This window comes from Rhinatrema bivittatum, chromosome 3, assembly GCF_901001135.1.
Source record: "Rhinatrema bivittatum chromosome 3, aRhiBiv1.1, whole genome shotgun sequence".
Taxonomy (NCBI): domain Eukaryota; kingdom Metazoa; phylum Chordata; class Amphibia; order Gymnophiona; family Rhinatrematidae; genus Rhinatrema; species Rhinatrema bivittatum.
The window spans coordinates 340,895,861-340,914,307 of NC_042617.1; the positions used below are offsets into that span (position 1 = coordinate 340,895,861).

Here is an 18,447-nt window from a genome sequence, read left to right on the forward strand (position 1 = left end):
TCTGCTTTCTACCATGCGGCACAGGGCAGGGTGCACAGCTGGCCCCATTTTAAGTTTGTTTTGGGTAGCTGTTTTTCAGAACAAGCAGATCTACTCTAAGCCATAGCATCCCTATGGGCAACATAGCTTTGGTTACAGGCACCACTGCCCAAAGGGTGCCGTCAGGGCTGGCTTTTTGAGTGTGCGACCCTCGCAGTCGCACAAGGCACCATCCAATAGGGGGGCAAATCTCTCTCCCAATGCTGCTACAAAAGAGCTGCCTCTCTCTCTCTCTATTCCTGATTGGGACCCAGTGCCAAATAGAAATGCTTGCTCCAGGGCTGCCACCCACCTCCCAAGATTGCTTGCAGGGTCAAAGAGCTGCTATTACTCTGCTTCCTCATGACCCATGGGAACAACAACAATTTACTGCTCCTGCCAGCCACTCCCCCCCCCCCCCCAGTCCGTGGGGCTGAAAATCAGCTGTTGTGCTCAGCCCCTCTCTCCTTTGACCAGACCAGCAGAAGAGTGGAGCTGGTAGCCCGACACATCTAACTTCCTCCTGCTGCTGCCGGCTCCTTGCTCCATGGGGTTCGAAAGCTGATTTGCATGGGAGAGAGGCGAGCTGGCAGCGAGGGGAGATAGAAGCACCAGGCTGCTGGCTTTGAGCAATGAACATGCTCTCCTGGCTACCATGGAAGGAGAGGGGCATTGTAATGTGGGGGAGTGGAGGTGGCAGGTGGAAGATGAGAGGATTTGAAAGGTGAGGAAGAGGAGGGGGAGGATGGTAGTCATGGGAAAGGAGAAGAATGGGAGGGTGGAAAGTGGAAGGTGGAAGGTGGAAGGTGGGGGAAAGAGGGGTGGAAGTTGAGTGAGACCGCACCTTGAATACTGTGTACAATTCTGGTCGCCGCATCTCAAAAAAGATATAATTGCGATGGAGAAGGTACAGAGAAGGGCGACCAAAATGATAAGGGGAATGGAACAGCTCCCCCATGAGGAAAGACTAAAGAGGTTAGGACTTTTCAGCTTGGAGAAGAGATGACTGAGGGGGGATATGATAGAGGTGCTTAAAATCATGAGAGGTCTAGAACGGGTAGATGTGAATCGGTTATTTACTCTTTCGGATAATAGAAAGACTAGGGGGCACTCCATGAAGTTAGCATGTGGCACATTTAAAACTAATCGGAGAAAGTTCTTTTTTACTCAACCCACAATTAAACTCTGGAATTTGTTGCCAGAGGATATGGTTAGTGCAGTTAGTATAGCTGTGTTTAAAAAAGGATTGGATAAGTTCTTGGAGGAGAAGTCCATTACCTGCTATTAAGTTCACTTAGAGAATAGCCACTGCCATTAGCAATGGTTACATGGAATAGACTTAGTTTTTGGGTACTTGCCAGGTTCTTATGGCCTGGATTGGCCGCTGTTGGAGGCGGGATGCTGGGCTTGATGGACCCTTGGTCTGACCCAGTATGGCATTTTCTTATGTTCTTATGTTCTTAAGGTGAGGGAGGGTTGAAAGATGAGGGAAGAGGGAGTAAATGGAAGGTAAGAAATTATGTTTCAGTTTCCCTAGGAACTTTCTCTGGGTCAGGTGGCAATCCTCACTCTGAGAAGAGATAAAACTGCAATAAAGAGAAAATAGCTTGAATTGCCATGAAATCAATTTGTTGTAAATCTCTACGGCTTGTGCTCAAAAGTCAGTGTATATGGAAGTGTAGAAGTGGTGTTCTCTCAAATAGGTTTTCGCTTGTGTCAGCGTCTGACTCTTCTTACTGAATACAGTGCAGAGGGTCCACAGTAGGACAGGATCCCAATAGAAAAACAGAGAAACAACGAGCATGAGGGCAGATAAAGACCATACGACCATTCCAGCCTGCCCATTCCCACCTCCCATGCATGTTTACAACCCCTTCCTCTCTATGCTGACTCTGTCCTACTCTCCAACACCTCCACTGGGAGTCTGCTCCATGCATCCACCACCCTTTCTGTAAAGAAATACTGCCTTAGATTACTCCTGAGCCTACTGCTTTCACCCTCATGCCACATGACCTCTCCTCTGGAGCCTCCTTTCCAATGAAAGAGACCTGCCTCCTGGGCATTTGGTCCTTCAAGGTAGTTACATGTCTCTGTGGCATCTTATCTCCTTTTCCACCTTTCCTCCAGGGTACACTTTTAGACATTTCAGCATGAAAACCACCGATCTTGTTAGTAGCTGCCCCACGCACCGAATCCATCTGGTTTATGTCCTTTCAAAGACATAATCTGCAGAATTGTACACAGTATTCCAAATGACCCCTCACCAGGAACTTGTATAGAGGCAATATCTCCTTTTTTTTCTCTCTTGACTCTTCCTCTCCAGTGCATTCAAGAATCCTTCTGATTTTTGCCAGCATCTTATCTACGTGTTTGGCCACCTTAAGATCAGCAAATATGATCGTGCTTAGAGGCTGATCTTGTTTTTACGCAGAAGAAACTCACCCCTTCTACCAGGGGGCAACCAACCAGCATCTCGTGAGCAGCCTGCGGCTTTTCCACCTCCAAGCTGTAGTTTATGTTTTTTTCCAGCCTGCCCGTCACCGGAGCTTCACTGCTCCTGCACGTGGCAAACCTCTCCTTTCTCAGCAGACAGCATGCCAGCAGAAGTTGTGTCATGCGACCTTTGCCCACGAGGTGGCTGCTGAGAAGAGAGGGGATCGCCCTGTTCAGGAACTGCGAGACCTACAGCTGCCTGCCCTCATCTCCACTGCTCCCCCACCACCACCAACATTTCCACCTCCATAGCAAAATGGAAGCAGGAAGTGAGTGCTTAAGTGTTCAGGTCGTAGCTGCCGCCGCCAAGACCATCACCACCGTAGCCAGTGCTGGTGCCCTGCGGCCACCAGCACTCTGACTGACCCAAAAAGAGAAGGGGATTTTCAAGTTCACTGGCATTCACTTGGAGGGGGTGGAGTTAAGGAGGGGGTTGATGGGGGAGGGGAAGAAAAGAGGGAGATGAGGGGGATGATGGGGGAGAGAGAGAGAAAGAGAAGGCAGGGGAGGCAAGGAAGGAGATATTGGGCAGAGTACAGGGGGAGGGTGAAAGGGGGAAACACTGGGCAAAAGTATAGGAGGTGGGAGAAAGAGGAAGAGCCAGTATGAGAAGGGAAGGAACCAGAGGAATTCTGGGCCAGCACGGCACAGGGGACTCTATGCCAACCCAGAGCCAGCGGAACCTAATCATGGACCCAGCCCAGCATTGGCAGTGCTAAAGACCATTAGGTGTAGCTATAGCACAGGAAATCAGCATTGGGCCTGCGGCAGGCACATGCTGACAGATCCTACTGCACCCTGCCCCCTTCTCCTGTAACCAAGGAAACCTGTGCAAGGGGCAGGGCCACTGCAGGGCTGCGAGCATATGCTGGCCTACAGGCCAAATGCTGATATCCTGTGCTATAGCTCTGCTTGCAGTTCTCCCTCGCTGAGAGTGGCTAATCCATGGCCCACAGCAGAAGGAAAAGGCAGTGTGGCTAGTCCTGGCTGTTACAATCTCCGGCCGCAGGCCGGCATCCCCTACCTCCCGGCGCTGGGCCTCGACCTTTGCCCCTCTCTCCTCGGCCGCAGCAGGCAGCCGCCTTCGCAATCCTCCCATTCCCGGGCCTTCCAGTTCGACCAGGGTCAGTCCGCAGACTCCTGCCGCCTCCTATCCGTGAGTGGACGCCGCCACATGGAACACGCTGCCACCGCCTTCTTCCTCGACCCCTGCTCCTAGGCGTGCAAACCTCTGCATAGAGGTGTGCGCGCCATGGAGCAGGGGTCTCCATGCATAGAGGCCATGGCGGGAAAAGCTCCCGCAGCCCCTAATGATGACGTCTGTGGCTCTGGGTATATAAGGCAAGCTCTGGCAGTCAGAGCTTACCTTGGCAACAAGTCTGCTCACTGTCTTCTGCCAGTGTTCCTGAGTTACTGATCCTAATCCTGTTCCTGCGTTCCTTTGCCTGTACCAGTTTCCAGTTCCTGGTCCTGCTCCTGCTCCGGATTCCCAGCTCCAGTTCCTGTGTTCCAGTTCTTGTTCCTTGCTCCATGCCCCTTGGATGAACCTTGTCTCTTGACCCGGATTGCTTCCTGACACATCTTCTGCTGCCTGCCTCTAACCTCTGGACTGGACCTGACCACGTTTTCTGCCGCCTACCTTTGACCTCTAGTCTGAACACGACCACATCTTCTGCGGCCTGCCTCAGACAACTGGCTCCTGGTTGCCGCCTGCCTCATCTGGCCGTGCTACATGGGATCATCCATGCAGAGGCCCACCTAAGACCAGCCAGCCCCAGCACCCAAGGGCTCAACCTGTGGGGAATGTGGGCTGGTAGTGGTGAAGCTCCTGCTGACCTCTGGTTCCTGTCTGGCCTCGCCTCCTGATGGTGGGGGTCTCTCCCACAGGTAGCGCCAACACCACCTTGGCAAAGGGCCCACTCTCGCAACAGGTTGCTAAGGCTATGGGCACGGCTGAGGCATCCACCCTGCAGGCCATTCTGGGCCTGGCCCTCAAGATCCAGCAGCAGCAGCAGCAGTACCTCGAGGCTTTGGCAACCTCCATCAAGTGTCTCAATGCTCGTCTGGACTCTAGTCCTGCTCCAGCCACCACGCCAGTGTCGATGCCCAGCCCCTTGATGCAGCTGGCACCGCAGAGGTCATCCATTTTGCTACAGGCACCTCCTTGATTCAATGGCAACCCAAAGCTATGCAGAGGGTTTATAAACCTGTGCTATATGCACTTCACCTTGCAGGCTGCTGCTTTCCCGGATGAGATGACCAAGACAACCTTCATCCTCTCGTGACTCAAGGGCAGAGCTCTATCCTGGGCCTCCCCGCTCTGGGAATGTTCCAATGCCTTCCTTCAGGACCTGCCTCGCTTTGTCACAGAATTTCAGAGGACCTTTGATGACCCGGGGAGGTCAGTGAATGCCAGCTTCGACCTCCTGCACCTCTGCCAGGGCCGGCGACCTCTCAATGACTATGTCATTGAGTTCCGCATGCTGGCCACGAATTTGTGTTGGCAGGAGGATTGACTCCATCCCGTCCTTCTGGGAGGCTTGTCTATGCAACTGAAGGATGAACTCACAGCTTGCAAGTTGCCAGACTCCCTTGAGGGACTAATCAACTTGACCGGTCGAATTGATCGCTGGGCCCAGGAGCGCAGCCAAGAACTGCACCCTTCTCATCATCTGCCTTCGGAGTCTGCTCACTATTCCTCCACTGGAGAGAAGTCCCCCTCGAGGCCCTTGAGCCCTCACAGCTCTAAAGAGCCCATGCAGTTGGGATGAGGCAAACTTTCTCCCGAGGAGCGTCTTCTTAGGAGACAGTCCAGACTCTACCTATACTGCGATGCAGCAGGACATCACCTATCCCAATGCCCAGATCATCTGGGAAACTCCCCAGCCTAGGGCCAGCAGGGGCCCTGACCCTAGGCGCAGCCAATCCGGCTCTCCGACTTTCCCTGCCAGCAAGCTGACCTGCGGCTCCTGCTCCTGCCCGACTTTAGCCCTGATCGATTCAGAGGCTGGCAAGAATTTCCTGTGGGAAAACCTGGCACACCACCTGATTATTCCCATTAAGGCGCTCAATGTTCCCTTAACCATCACCTCAATCCATGGGAACCCCCTGCCGGAGAGAATCTCACGGGTCTCCGCACCAATTCAGCTACAGGTCGGAGCCCTCCACCACGTGGATATCGAATTCTACATTTTGGAGAAGTCCATCCACCCGGTAGTCCTGGGCCTTCCTTGGCTTCAACACCACTCCCCACAGTTCAACTGAGCAACTCTTGGAGTGGAGTCCTTTCTGCCGGGGGTCCTGCCTAAAACCCATCAAGCCTGTGGAGGCCTCCCTGTCTCTCCCATTGTCTACGACGATCCCCGGAATCCCAGCTCCATATGCAGACTATTCTGATGTGTTTTTTAATCAGATGGCCGACATTCTGCCACCTCTCCAGAAGTTTGACTGTGTCATAGAACTTCTTCCTGGGATCCTGAACCCTAGGGGTAGGGTTTATCCTCTCTCTGTTCCCAAAACCAAGGTGATGGTCGAGTACATTAAGGAAAATCTGGCCAAGGCCTTCATCCGGCTCTCCTCCTCTCCCACAGAGGCCAGCTTCTTTTTCATAACTAAGAAAGATGGATCCTTGTGCCCCTGTATTCACTACAAGGGCCTTAACGCCAACATCCGCAAGGATGAATACCTGCTGCCGCTAAAAAATGAGCTATTCAACTGCTTGCAGGGCACCACCATCTTCTCCAAATTGGATTTAAAAGGTGCCTACAACTCAGTCCGGATTTGCCCTTCGGATGTCTGGAAGACCGCCTTCAACACCAGGGATGGGCATTCCAAGTACTTTGTGATGCTCTTCGGCCTTTTCAATGCCCCGGCAATCTTCCAGTGAATGATGAATGAGATTTTCTGGGATCTCCAGTACAATAAAGTTCTCATTTATCTGGACGATATCCTGATCTACTCTCAAGATCTGCAGATGCACCGCCAGGTCATGCTCCAAGTTCTCCAGCATCTTCGTGACAATCACCTGTATGCCAAACTGGACAAATATGTTTTTGAGAAGCCGAGTCTACCCTTCCTTGGCTACATAGTATCCAAGAACGGCTTCGACATCGACCCCAGCAAACTTCAGTCCATCTGGGACTGGCCTCAGCCTTCCAACTTGTGCGCGCTTCAGCGCTTTCTGGGGTTCGCCAACTATTATTGCCAGTTCATAACCAACTATTCTATTATCGCGGCACCCCTTATTGCACTTAAATGGAAAGGTGTGGATCCTAAAAACTGGAACCCTGAGGTCATTTCGGCATTTAAGGCCCTCAAGGAGGCCTTCCTCAAGAAGCCGTGCCTGCAACACCCATACCCCAGTCGACCTTTTGTCATTGAGGTGGATGCCTCCTCCATGGGGGTCGGAGCCATTCTCAGCCAGTGCTCTCCCAAAGGCAAACTTCATCCATGCTCATTCTATTCCCACAAATTCACTCCCACTGTAAGCCACTAAGGTGTCGGCGACCTTGAACTACTTGCCATTAAGTTGGCCATGGAGGAATGGTGTCCCTGGCTCAAGGGAGCGCAACACCGGTTTGACTTCGATCTCAAGTACTGCCCTAGAGAGAAGAATTTGTGAGCATATGCGCTCTCATGCTCTTTTGAGTCTGAAGTCATTCCAGATATGCCACAATACATCATCAACCTGGTACGCATGTATCTGCTCACATCCACCCTGGTACCCGTCAGGAGATGGTAGTTTCCCACAGGCTCCAGGAGAAGGTATTACGCTGGGCTCATGACTCCCAGGTCTCTGGGCATCCCGGTCATGCCTGAACTCTAAGCCTTCTCCATCTTTATTACTGGTGGCCGAACATCATCCAGGATGCCCAAGGCTACGTGGACTCCTGCCCCACATGTGCCCAACAGAAGGCTTCGGTGGGACAGCCGTGGGGGCTTCTGCAACCATTACCCATTCCTAAAGTGCCCTGGGTCATCTCTCCATGGAATTCATGGTGGACTTTCCCAATTCCAATGGCCATACCACGATCTGGGTAATCATGGATCGCTTTCCAAAATGGCCCATTTTGTTCCACTTCCTACATTGCTGTCTGTTCCCGAATTTGCCCGCCTCTTCTTCATCCACATGTTCCAGCTACACAAACTCCCTAAATACATTACCTTTGACTGCAGACCCCAGTTCGAGGCTCGGTACTGGCGGGCTCTCTGTCAGAAGTTCTTAGTGAAATTATGTCTAACCACCACATATCATCCCCAGGCTAATGGCCAAGCACAGCGTACCAACTGCTCTTTGAAGACCTTCTTAAGAGCATACTCCAATCAACAGCAGGATAACTTTGTCTTAACTCTTGCCCTGGGCAGAATTTTTTCACAATTTCCAAATTTGCGAGTCCTTTGGAGCCTCACCATTCTCCATTGTATATGGCTGACAGCCTTAGCCACCTCTGCCAGTTCAACTGTCCATCTCCTCTCCAGCTGCCCAAGCCATTGCTGAGGCCCTGCACGCGGTATGGGCCCACACCTCAAAAATGCTCCAAGAGTCTGTCAATTACATTAAGAGAACGGCCGATGCCCATTGCAGGCTGGCTCAGGTGTTTCATCCTGGAGATAAAGTGTGGCTAAGCACATGCCACATATGCCTAAAACTACCCTCTCAGCGCCTGGCTCCAAAATGTATTGGCCCATTCCCAGTTACCAGATGCGTTGAACCAGTATTATACCAGCTCCATCTCCCGCCTTCCTTGATGATCCACAACACATGTCACGTATCACTACTCAAGCCCCTGATCCTATTGTGGCCAACACGCAAACCTCCTGAACCTCCTCTGCTTACTACGGATCTGGACCCCCACCTACCAGGTATGTGAAATCCTTGATGTCCGGATGAGAGGCCATAAGTGGGAGTACCTCCTCTCTTGGGAGGGTTACGGCCCTGAAGAAAATTCTTGGGAGCCAGCTGCCAATATCCTGGATAAAGAACTACTGAGACAGTTTCACACCAGTCACCCCAACAAACCCAGACCTCTGGGGGGGGGGGGGGCGTAAGGGGGAGTACTGTTACAATCTCCAGCCTCAGGATGCCAGCCCCTATCTCCCAGCGCCAGGCCTTGTTCTCAGCCCCTCTCGCCTCAGCCGCGGCGGGCAGCCGCTGTCACAGTCCTGCCATTCCAGCTCGACCGGGGACAATCCTCCGCCGACTCCTGCCGCCTCCCATCCGCAGGTGGATGCCGCCGCATGGAGCATGCCGCCACCACCTTCTTCCTCGGCCCCTGCTCCTAGGCGCGCATACCTCTGTCAGGGATTTAAAGCAGCCGCGGTGTGAAAAACTCCCGCGGCCCCTAATGATGTTGGAGGCTCTGGGTATATAAGGCAAGCTCTGGCATAGAGCTTTCCTTGGCAACAGGTCTCCTCGCTAACTTCTTCCAGTGTTCTGAGTTGCTGATCCTGATCCTGTTCCTGCATTCCTGTGCCTGTACCAGTTTCCAGTTCCTGTTCCTGTTCCTGTTCTTGCTCAGGATTCCCAGCTCCAGTTCCTGTTCCTTGCTCCATTCCCCTTGGATGAACCTTGGCTCTTGTCTTGGATTGCTTCCTGACATGTCTTCTGCCGCCTGCCTCTGATCTCTGGACTGAACCTGACCACATCTTCTGCTACCTACCTCTGACCTCTGGACTGGACCTGACCACATCTTCTGCTGCCTGCCTCTCTTTGCACCGAACCCAACCACATTTTCTGCTGCCTGCCTCAGATCACCGGCTTCTGGTTGCCGCCCGCCTTGTCTGGCCGTGCTACACAGGATCTTCAATGCAGAAGTCCACCGAAGACCAGCCGGCCCCAGCACCCAAGGGCTCAACCTGCGGGGAACGTGGGCTGGTAGTGGCAAAGCTCCTGCTGGCCTCTGCTTCCTATCCAGCCTCACCTCCCGACGATGGGGACCTGTGGGTTCTCTCCCACAGATAGCACCAACACCACCTCGGGCCAAAGGTCCACACTCGCAACACTGACATGCAGAAGAGGAGAGAGGTAGAATGTGGCTGACCCCGGCACCCAGCAGAGGAGAGAGGCAAAGGGAAGCTGGACTCTGTCACTCAGAAGGGAAGCAGAGTGAGACTGACCGCTGGCCCATGGCAGAGAGAGCGACAGAATGTGCTAACAAAGTAACGACAATGCTGTTACTATTATTATTATCATTAAACTTTTAACTGTTAAAAAGTAATAAACAATATGTATGGCTTTTTGGCACTGTGCATTCTGATTTTTTGGTTCTTGGTCTGTAAAATATTGGCCACCCTGCCCTATACTATATTGCTCCTTCAGTTTTTTACAACCCAAACGCATGACCCTGCATTTTTTTACCATTAAATATGAGCTACAAAACTCTAGAACATTCCTCGAGCTTCATTGGATCCATCCTCACATTTTCCACCCCTTGCAGGGCATCTACGCTGTTGCAGATTTTGGTATCATCCACAAAAAGGTAAACCTTATCCCAACAGACTCTCGGCAATATCACTTACAAAAATGTTAAATTTAACCAGACCAAGGATCAAACCCCTATGGTCCAATGCTAGTAATCCCCCTTTTCATGGTGTGCGCTCCATTTACCACTAACATTTGTTGCCACCCACTCAACCAGCTTCTAACCCGGTCAGTCATGATAGAAATTGTACCAAGGGTGCTCAGTTTGTTTATAAGTTGCCTGTGTGAAACCATGTCAGAGGCCTTGCTGAAATCCAAGTGCACTACATCCAATGCTCTCCCCTGATCTCTCTGGTTGCTCGGTCAAATTAATTGATTATATGGAAACAAGTTAAAGATTTTTTCTTCCTCTCTGATCACCAGTTAAGCATTATTTGGATATTATGTCATCGAAATGCTGCAGAAATACTTACTGTATCTATTTTTTTAAACATTTAATAGATGTGAGCTAAATTCTTCTTCTCTACTGCACTCTGCCATTCCTTGCCCCTAAAGATTTCTTACTATTGTGTTTTTCCACTTTCTGGCATGACAGTGTCCTTTCAAAAAGGGTTTTATTTTAACCGTAACACCTCATTGACGTTTTATGCAATAGTGTTTCACTTTGGAGGAAATTCAGAATATGAATCTAATGGAGATCTAGAAATAATAAGGGGTAGATTTTCAAAAAGCGCGCCTTCGCGTACTTTTGTTGGCGCATCAGGCGCAAACAAAAGTACGCTGGATTTTAGTAGATACGCGCATAGCCGCTAAAATCCTGGATCGGTGCGCGCAAGGCTGCCGATTTCGTGTAGCCGGCGCGCGCCGAGCCGCGCAGCCTGCCGCCATTCCCTCCAAGGCCGCTCCGAAATCGGAGCGGCCTTGGAGGGAACTCGCTTTCGCCCTCCCCTCCCCTCACCTTCCCCTCCCTTCCTCTATCTAACTCACCCCCCCCGGTCCTATCTAGACCCCCCCCTACCTTTGTCGGGGGATTTACGCCTCCTGGAGGGAGAAGTAAATCCCCGCGCGCCAGCGGGCCTCTAGCGCGCTGAGACGGGACCTGGGGGCGGTCCCGGAGGGCGCAGCCATGCCCCCGGACCGCCCCGGGCCGAAACCACATCCCTGGGCCCGCCCCCAAAACGCCACATCCCGCCCCCAAAACGCCACGCCGATCCGACACGCCCCCGACACGCCCCCCTCGAAAAACCCCGGGACTTACGCGAGTCCCGGGGCTCTGCGCGCGCCGGTAAGCCTATGGAACATAGGTGCACTGGCGCGCAAGGCCCTGCTCGCGTAAATCCGGGCGGATTTACGCGAGCAGGGCTCTTAAAATCCGCTCCTAAGTGAATGGTTATGCTGCAAAGTGTTGCCCTTTGGACGTTTTGTTTTGAGCACAGTGTAAAAACAGATGTGCGAAGTGGATCCAATGAGTACCAAGATGCAAGTGCTGCCCACCCTATCTTCACCTTTCTACCTCTCGCTCTCATTGCCTCTTCTTAGCCTTCTATCTCCCCCCGCTATTTCTTCATCTCCATCTCACCACTCAACATCTTCATCGCTGTGGCCCACACTCTATATTTCCTCCTCTGTTTCTTTATTTAATTCATATTCCTCTTTTTCAGGCACTTCAAAACAGATTACATTCAGGCACTGTAGGTATTTTCCTATCTCTAGAGGGCTAAGGAGGTCATTTACTGTGCTGCAATATTTTATCATGAGAAAGGACATAGGGAGGGGGGCAATTCCACTGTATTTTTCCTCTCTTATGAAAAAATATCTCAACAACTTCCCCATGATATTTTTTCACATGAAAAACCTCCATGAGACAAAAATATTGTGGGGAAACAGGAAAATCATCACATGGAGCTACCATCGTCTTAAAGGGCCACAGTAGCCCCAAATAAATCCTCCCTCCCACTTTTTAAAACCTCTGTCCCGTGTCAAGATGACCTAGCAGGGAGAAAATGCTAACATTTACAATAAAATGTCACATGGTGACCCCCTGACCCCTTTCCCAAACCTCATTCTTGTCAAGAAAAGTAACCTTGGCCCAATCTAGTCCCCCATCAGTCCTCCCACCTGATCCAACCCCCACCTCTGTAGAAGGCATTCCCCCCAACCCCTCCCACCCTCTGGAATGCCCATAACTTAGAACTGGTTCCTGGTAATCTATTGGGGCCTGGAGCACCTTCTAGCCTCTGGGCCAATCACCACCATCTTGCAAAATGGCCCATTTTATTTTTTTACTTTTATCCCTGCTGGGCTGCCTCTAGAGGTGGCAGAGTGGTGAGTGTGGGTCTACCCAGACCCCAGGGAGGGTCTGGGCAGACAAACTGAAGAAAATTCTTTTTCACTTAGCGCATAGTTAAGCTCTGGAATTCATTGCCAGAGGATGTGGTTACAGCAGTTAGTGTAACCTCGTCTAACCTTCAGCAATACCATATGATTCCTTACCTTCTCCAAGATCTTATACTCGACAATATTTACTATCTGCAACTCCACACCCCCACATGGTTTATCAATTCAGGCTATTATATATAATGAAACGTTGGTTTGCCTCAGATAGATTATTTGCTCCTGCAAATACATGGTTATTAATATTCTATTGTTCGATATGTATGCATATTATTTGAAACCCATGTTTTTCTGTAAAGCCTGTTGCTATTAATTGTTTTACTGTTTATTTTATACTGTTACATGTAAAGCCTGTTGCTAAATTAATGTTTCACTGTAAACCGAGGTGATGTATTGCTATATGTACCGCGGTATAGAAGAACCTATAAATAAATAAATAAATAAATAAAAACTGAGTTTAAACAAGGTTTGGATAAACTTAATGGAGGAAGTTTATGGAGGAAACTGCTATTAAGTTTCCTCCATAAACTTAATAGCAGTTATGGAGGAAAAATCCATAAACTGCTATTAATTAATAAGCAATAGTAGCTTGAGATTTATTTAATGTTTGGATACTTGCCAAGTACTTGTGACTTGGATTGGCCCCTGTTCTACAGGATACTGGGCTTGGTGGACCCTTGGGCAGACCCAGTATGGCATATCTTATGTTCTTATATAGGACTGCAGCTGGCCCTTAAAATGACATGCAGGGTGCATCGGGATGTGCATTATTTTTGGCAAGCCATGTTACTTGAGTTGCATGAAATTAGGTATGGAAGAGCTGCTTTGCATACATTTGAAAATTGTATGCATGCAAAGTATCTCATTTCAGTGCGGTGTTGGTTTTTGTACAAGTATCATGAGATATCCCCATGGTAAGGGAATATTGCATAACAAACAGTGTTTTTCACGTACTATACCCTTAGTAAATATATCCTGTTTGTACCCAAGGTGATGTTTTCTCATGCATTTCCAGCCATCCATGTTGATGGAACCAATATGTACTACAAGAGTGACAGTAAACAGTAAGAGTTACATTTTAGTAGTTTTAACTGTGTGTAGGCTGTGAAGAAACTGATGTTTCGCTTTTGAGTTTTCCAGATTGACTCAGACTTGGTTAATATGTTGCTGCTAGTTCTATGGTTGGAGCAGTGCACTGTCCTACCTGGGTACCACCAGGGACAAGTACCGGCATCATCGATACCACAGTGGTTCAAGGATTCAGAACACCCTGTATTTTTTTGTTAGCCAACATGGCTACAATTGTGTTTTACCAACATCAAGCTTGTAGTTTGTCCAGTGATCAAAGACTTGTCTATGTTACAAAGATACGTTGTATCGGAAATATAATCATTCAATCTATCAACATCACTTTTATTAAATCAATTTTAAAACTTGAAATTTGTGTGTGTTTTTTAATTTTATAAGATTTCTTCTTCTAAACACTTTGGACCATTCATAACACTCCGCGATGTACCAAGTTTGTCAATTTTCACTTGTATGTCTACCGCTCTGGTCTGTCAGTTTTCTTGCTAAAGGGAAGTACCATTTTTTCTGCTTTTAAGAAAAAGAAAATTTGTCACTAAAAAAGACTTTGAAAAAATATGCTCAGTGGCCTGATGATTATTTAAAAATGACTCCGAGCGGTAGACATACAAGTGAAAATTGACAAACTTGGTACACCGCGGAGTGTTATGAACGGTCCAAAGCGTTTAGGAGAATAAATCTTATAAAATTAAAAAACACACACAAATTTCAAGTTTTAAAATTGATTTAATAAAAGTGTTGTTGATACATTGAATGATTATATTTCCGATACAATTGTGTTTTTACATGATGATTGTGTCTGGCTGCCATGCTGGTGTGGTAGATAGTCTGGGTTTATTATGTGTCTATTACAGGTTCAGGTTTTACACACAGCATAGCTGATGACTGTATCTATGCGCTTTGTGCCTGCATGTATGCAATGCATCCTAATTTTGATTCAGTGCAATGCATCCTAGTTTTGATTCAGTGCTTTGGGCATGACTCCGTGCTGTGTGCAAAGGAAAGGCATGTGCTATTTATGTATTTTGTGATGAGTCTCATTGAGGCTTCCACCATTCCTATCCATTCTTATATTTTGTCTCTTTTCTTTCCTGGGTTTTGTAGGCTTCCATGTCTTGCCTACAGTTATATATGTTATAGTTTCTTCATTGCAATTTCATACAAATTAAAAAAAAAAAAAAGTCAGAGATTGAAGTCCAAGATATTTTTTAAATATTTATCAATAAATACTAAATTGTTTAATTTTTGTCTTCTGTGTCTCCTCTAATAAATTTAATGGTGTGTGTGCTGTGTGTGTGTGTGTGAGAGAGAGTATGACTGAAGGATATAAGTGCAGGAGTTTGGGTGCTTGTATATATTGTATGAAACAGAGTATGATGGCAGATAAGGGCTGTAATGCCCTTCTATTCTGCCCGATTTCATTCCTGGTACAATGACATAGACCCCAGCTGACCTCTGCCATAGACCCCAGCTGAATTCAAGCTTTCTTGAATTCAGTTACTGTTTTCCTTTTAGGGATGTGCATTCATTCAATTCAGCTTGGGAGATTTGTGCATGCATATTTTTTATACTCATAACATTTGATTTTATTCATGTAAATGCACACACAATTCAATATTATGTGTGTCAAGCAACATTTACTTGCAAAACAAAAAAATGAGTGGAAACAAATAGGACTTTCAGAACAAAAGTCCCAGAAACCATTCAAAATTAAAACAAACTGAACCACAATTTTTTTAGCTGCACCCCCCTATTGTCTCTATCATCTCCATTTGGAGGCTATGCCATATATTCACCGCTCTTTCCTTGAAGAAATATTTTCTGATGTTGCTGTTGAGTCTGCTCCCTTGGAAACTCATACTGTGATGTTTTTAAAGCAGGGATGGCCAACTCTGGCCCTCAAAAGCCACAAACACGCCAGGTTTTCAGGATCTCCGCAATGAATATGCATGAGAGAGTTTTGCCCACATTGCCTCCATTTTATGCAAATGCATCTCATGCATATTCATTGTGGAGATCTGGCTTGTTTGTGGCTCTCAGAGACTGGAGTTGGCCACCCCTGTTATAGATCATGCTTTCCTCTGAAAACGATTTTTTCTTTATATTCTTTGTATCATTCAAGTAGTGTAAAGTCTCTGTCATGTTCTCCATGTCTCTTCTCCTCTAGGTATACATATGTAGGTCCTTATGTCTCATCCAATGGCAGTTTCTCTGTATCACCTCAGCCCTGTCTATATCCTTTCAGATGTACAGCCTCCAGAATTGCACATGAGGTTTCACATGACCTGTACAGAGACATTATTACCTCATTTTTTCGACTGACTGGCTATCTCTCCCTATACCCTCAGCATCCCTCTGGCTCTGACTACTGCTTTACCACACTGCTTGAGTTCATCAAACATGGTCATCACAAGGTCTTTTTCCTGGTTGCTATACAGCAGCATCTCATTCCCCACTGTGTACTACTCGCTATGACAATAACTTTAAAACGAGCACACATATGCAGGAGTTTTAAATCGTGTGTGCAATTGCGCGCACAGGATTTTAAATACACCCATTGTGTGTATGTGTGCTCCTAATTTTAAGAGGTTACACGAGAAAACATAGTTTACGTATCTTCTTTAGGGCTTTGTCAGCTTTAACGCACGCAGTAAGCAGATTTTAAAATATGCTCGCGTGAAAGACATTCCCAGTTTTACCAATTAATCACCCGTTTGCCCAGTCCATCACGAGGTTAGCCAGACTCCTCTGGTTCTTCATCCTGCACTCCCTCCAGTTTACCCAGACCCCTCACCCTGTTGTTTTATGCCTAAAAAGAGGTTTATGCAGATTTACTTACATTTCATCAAGAACAGAAATATGCGGGGCTAACAGCCCACCGTGAGCCGCATTCGCCAGTTCTAAGATCAGGATTTTCGCGTGAAAATGTTGGCCCCGATCCAAAACACCCCCGACCCACCTCAAATCCACCCCTTTTTTTCATGCGTTCTGTTCCTCGCGCATGCACTTACATGCACATTATTGGTCTGTTCTACTCGGCACAGATACTCACGTATATGGGCCTTTTAAAACGAGCAACTCTTTATTTATTTATTTATTGATTGATTCTTTTATACAGCTCAACAGATACCAGATCTGGCCAGAGTGGGTCACGATCTAAAATTCACTCCATAGGTTTCTGCACCCCAAATTAATGATTCTGAATTTTTTTGTATTGAATCTTAACTGCCAGACATGCAAACACTCCAAGAGCTATCATAGATCACTTAACATTCTGCTTACTCCCTCAGCCATACAACCCTAGAACTCATACACACAGTGTTATGTACAAAATACAGAAAAATAATGTATATAATACACAAACTTTATATTTCATTTCATATAGAGTTGTATGGCTGTATTTAGGTGCCATCATTTTAAAATGTGGATGTGGTGTGTGTAGGTTTTATATTGTATATTGTACACTAGTATGATCTCTCATTTACTAGTTGATTGATAGAAATATTTCAAGTATTTTGAATAAAATTGTAGAATACTTATTCCCTTTTTAATATTTTTGTTAAATTATTCGGTGGCATTGTTTATCCAGTTCTCCTATATGGAAGCAAAGTCAACCCCAAACTATACAGAATGAGCCAGAACACCAATAGAAACCCTGAACATCCAGTTCTGGAAACCAATTATCCATCAAGGAGTGCAAAGCAGAACTAGGATGTTTCTCCTTACTACTTAAAATACAGAAATGCATATTTACATTCTGGGGTCTTCACCAGTAAGCGTGAAACAAACTCCCTTTCACTCACAGCACTTAGGTTTTCAGCATACTGTTCGCCTGTGAGAAAGGTGGCTCTGTTTAGGAGACATTTTAACTGCAAGTTATCTGGTTGAAAACTTGCAATCCCTTGGATAAGTTCCCCTCTGCCCCAACCACACCACACCACCAGCAATGCCCACATTTTGAGAGGCTAAATATAGCCACCCAGTGACAAAAGGCAGCTAAATTTAGTCACACAGAAGGGGTACGTTATCAGGAGGTTGTGTCTAGCCCCTCCTCCCCAACTCCCAAAGGTAAGCAGCTGGCATCTTTTGAAAATGTACCCCTTTGTGAATGTGTACAAATCGGGATCATCAAACAAATTGTAGGGAGCTCAGAATTCTGGAAAAGGCACGCTCGACACCCATGTACCAACTTGGCCTTCCACAACAGCACAAACTCCCAGGATTCAAACAGCAACAACCCTACCTATGAAAAGGCAACATGGCAACTATTAGGACAGGTGCTGGATTGTTGAATTCAGAGAGACTGGGATGGCGGAGGTGAAGAGAAAGTGTTGCAGCACGTGAAACCACCTTTCGCAGCTCACTCTGAAAAAGAAGTTACGCCAAAACTGGCACCTTCTAAATAATGCAAAGGTCAAAGGTAGCACAAGCAGAGCAGAACCACGGCAGTTATTAGACGCATAGCTCTCTGTCGTATTTACCTTTGCTTCCACCTTCTCATTTCAGGGAAGCTGCGTGCAGGAACTTCACCTTTCTCACCCCATCGTCCAGAAAGCAAATAACCACCCGTGGTGGGAGTTCATTAAAGTTGGCCCATTCATGGTCTGCTGTTCCTGGAGAGACAACAGGACTGAGTGACACAGACAAATCAGTCAGGAAAGAACTCGGATGAGCTGCTGGGAGTCGCGGTTCATAAGAAGTACTACGCAGGAAATGACTGACACTTGTTCGGCAGCAGTCAGATTCCTTTCTCTTGTTCAGAGACTGGGGCTTGAAAGCAGCAGGTTAGGTGGTGCCGAAGGAGTGCTGCTAAGACCCAGCCAGAGGCTGAGAAACCTCAGGCTAGATTGCACTGGGAGAATAAGGGAAGTTACAGCCCAGAGAAAGAGAGAAACACTGAGTTGATTTAGGGTGGAATGGCTGCCAGCTATTTCCTCCCTCCTGAAAATAGTTTGGAAACCAGTTAGGACAGGACACAGGATCCTAGCAGTCTCTGGATGGGATCCTGCCTATGAAGAAAGATCCAGGCGTTTGCA

The 18,447-nt window shown here is 47.7% G+C and overlaps 1 protein-coding gene across 1 annotated transcript in view; it reads right to left on the reverse strand.

Annotated features, from left to right (window-relative positions):
* Positions 1-18,096, reverse strand: part of MCHR2 (melanin concentrating hormone receptor 2) — a 359,314-nt gene extending 341,218 nt beyond the window's left edge. Inside the window, exon 1 of the mRNA XM_029595365.1 lies at positions 17,893-18,096. Coding sequence (XP_029451225.1) covers positions 17,893-17,912 — 20 coding nt within the window. The 5' untranslated portion in view covers positions 17,913-18,096. The remainder of the gene's footprint in view (positions 1-17,892) is intronic.
* Positions 18,097-18,447: the final 351 nt, after the last annotated feature.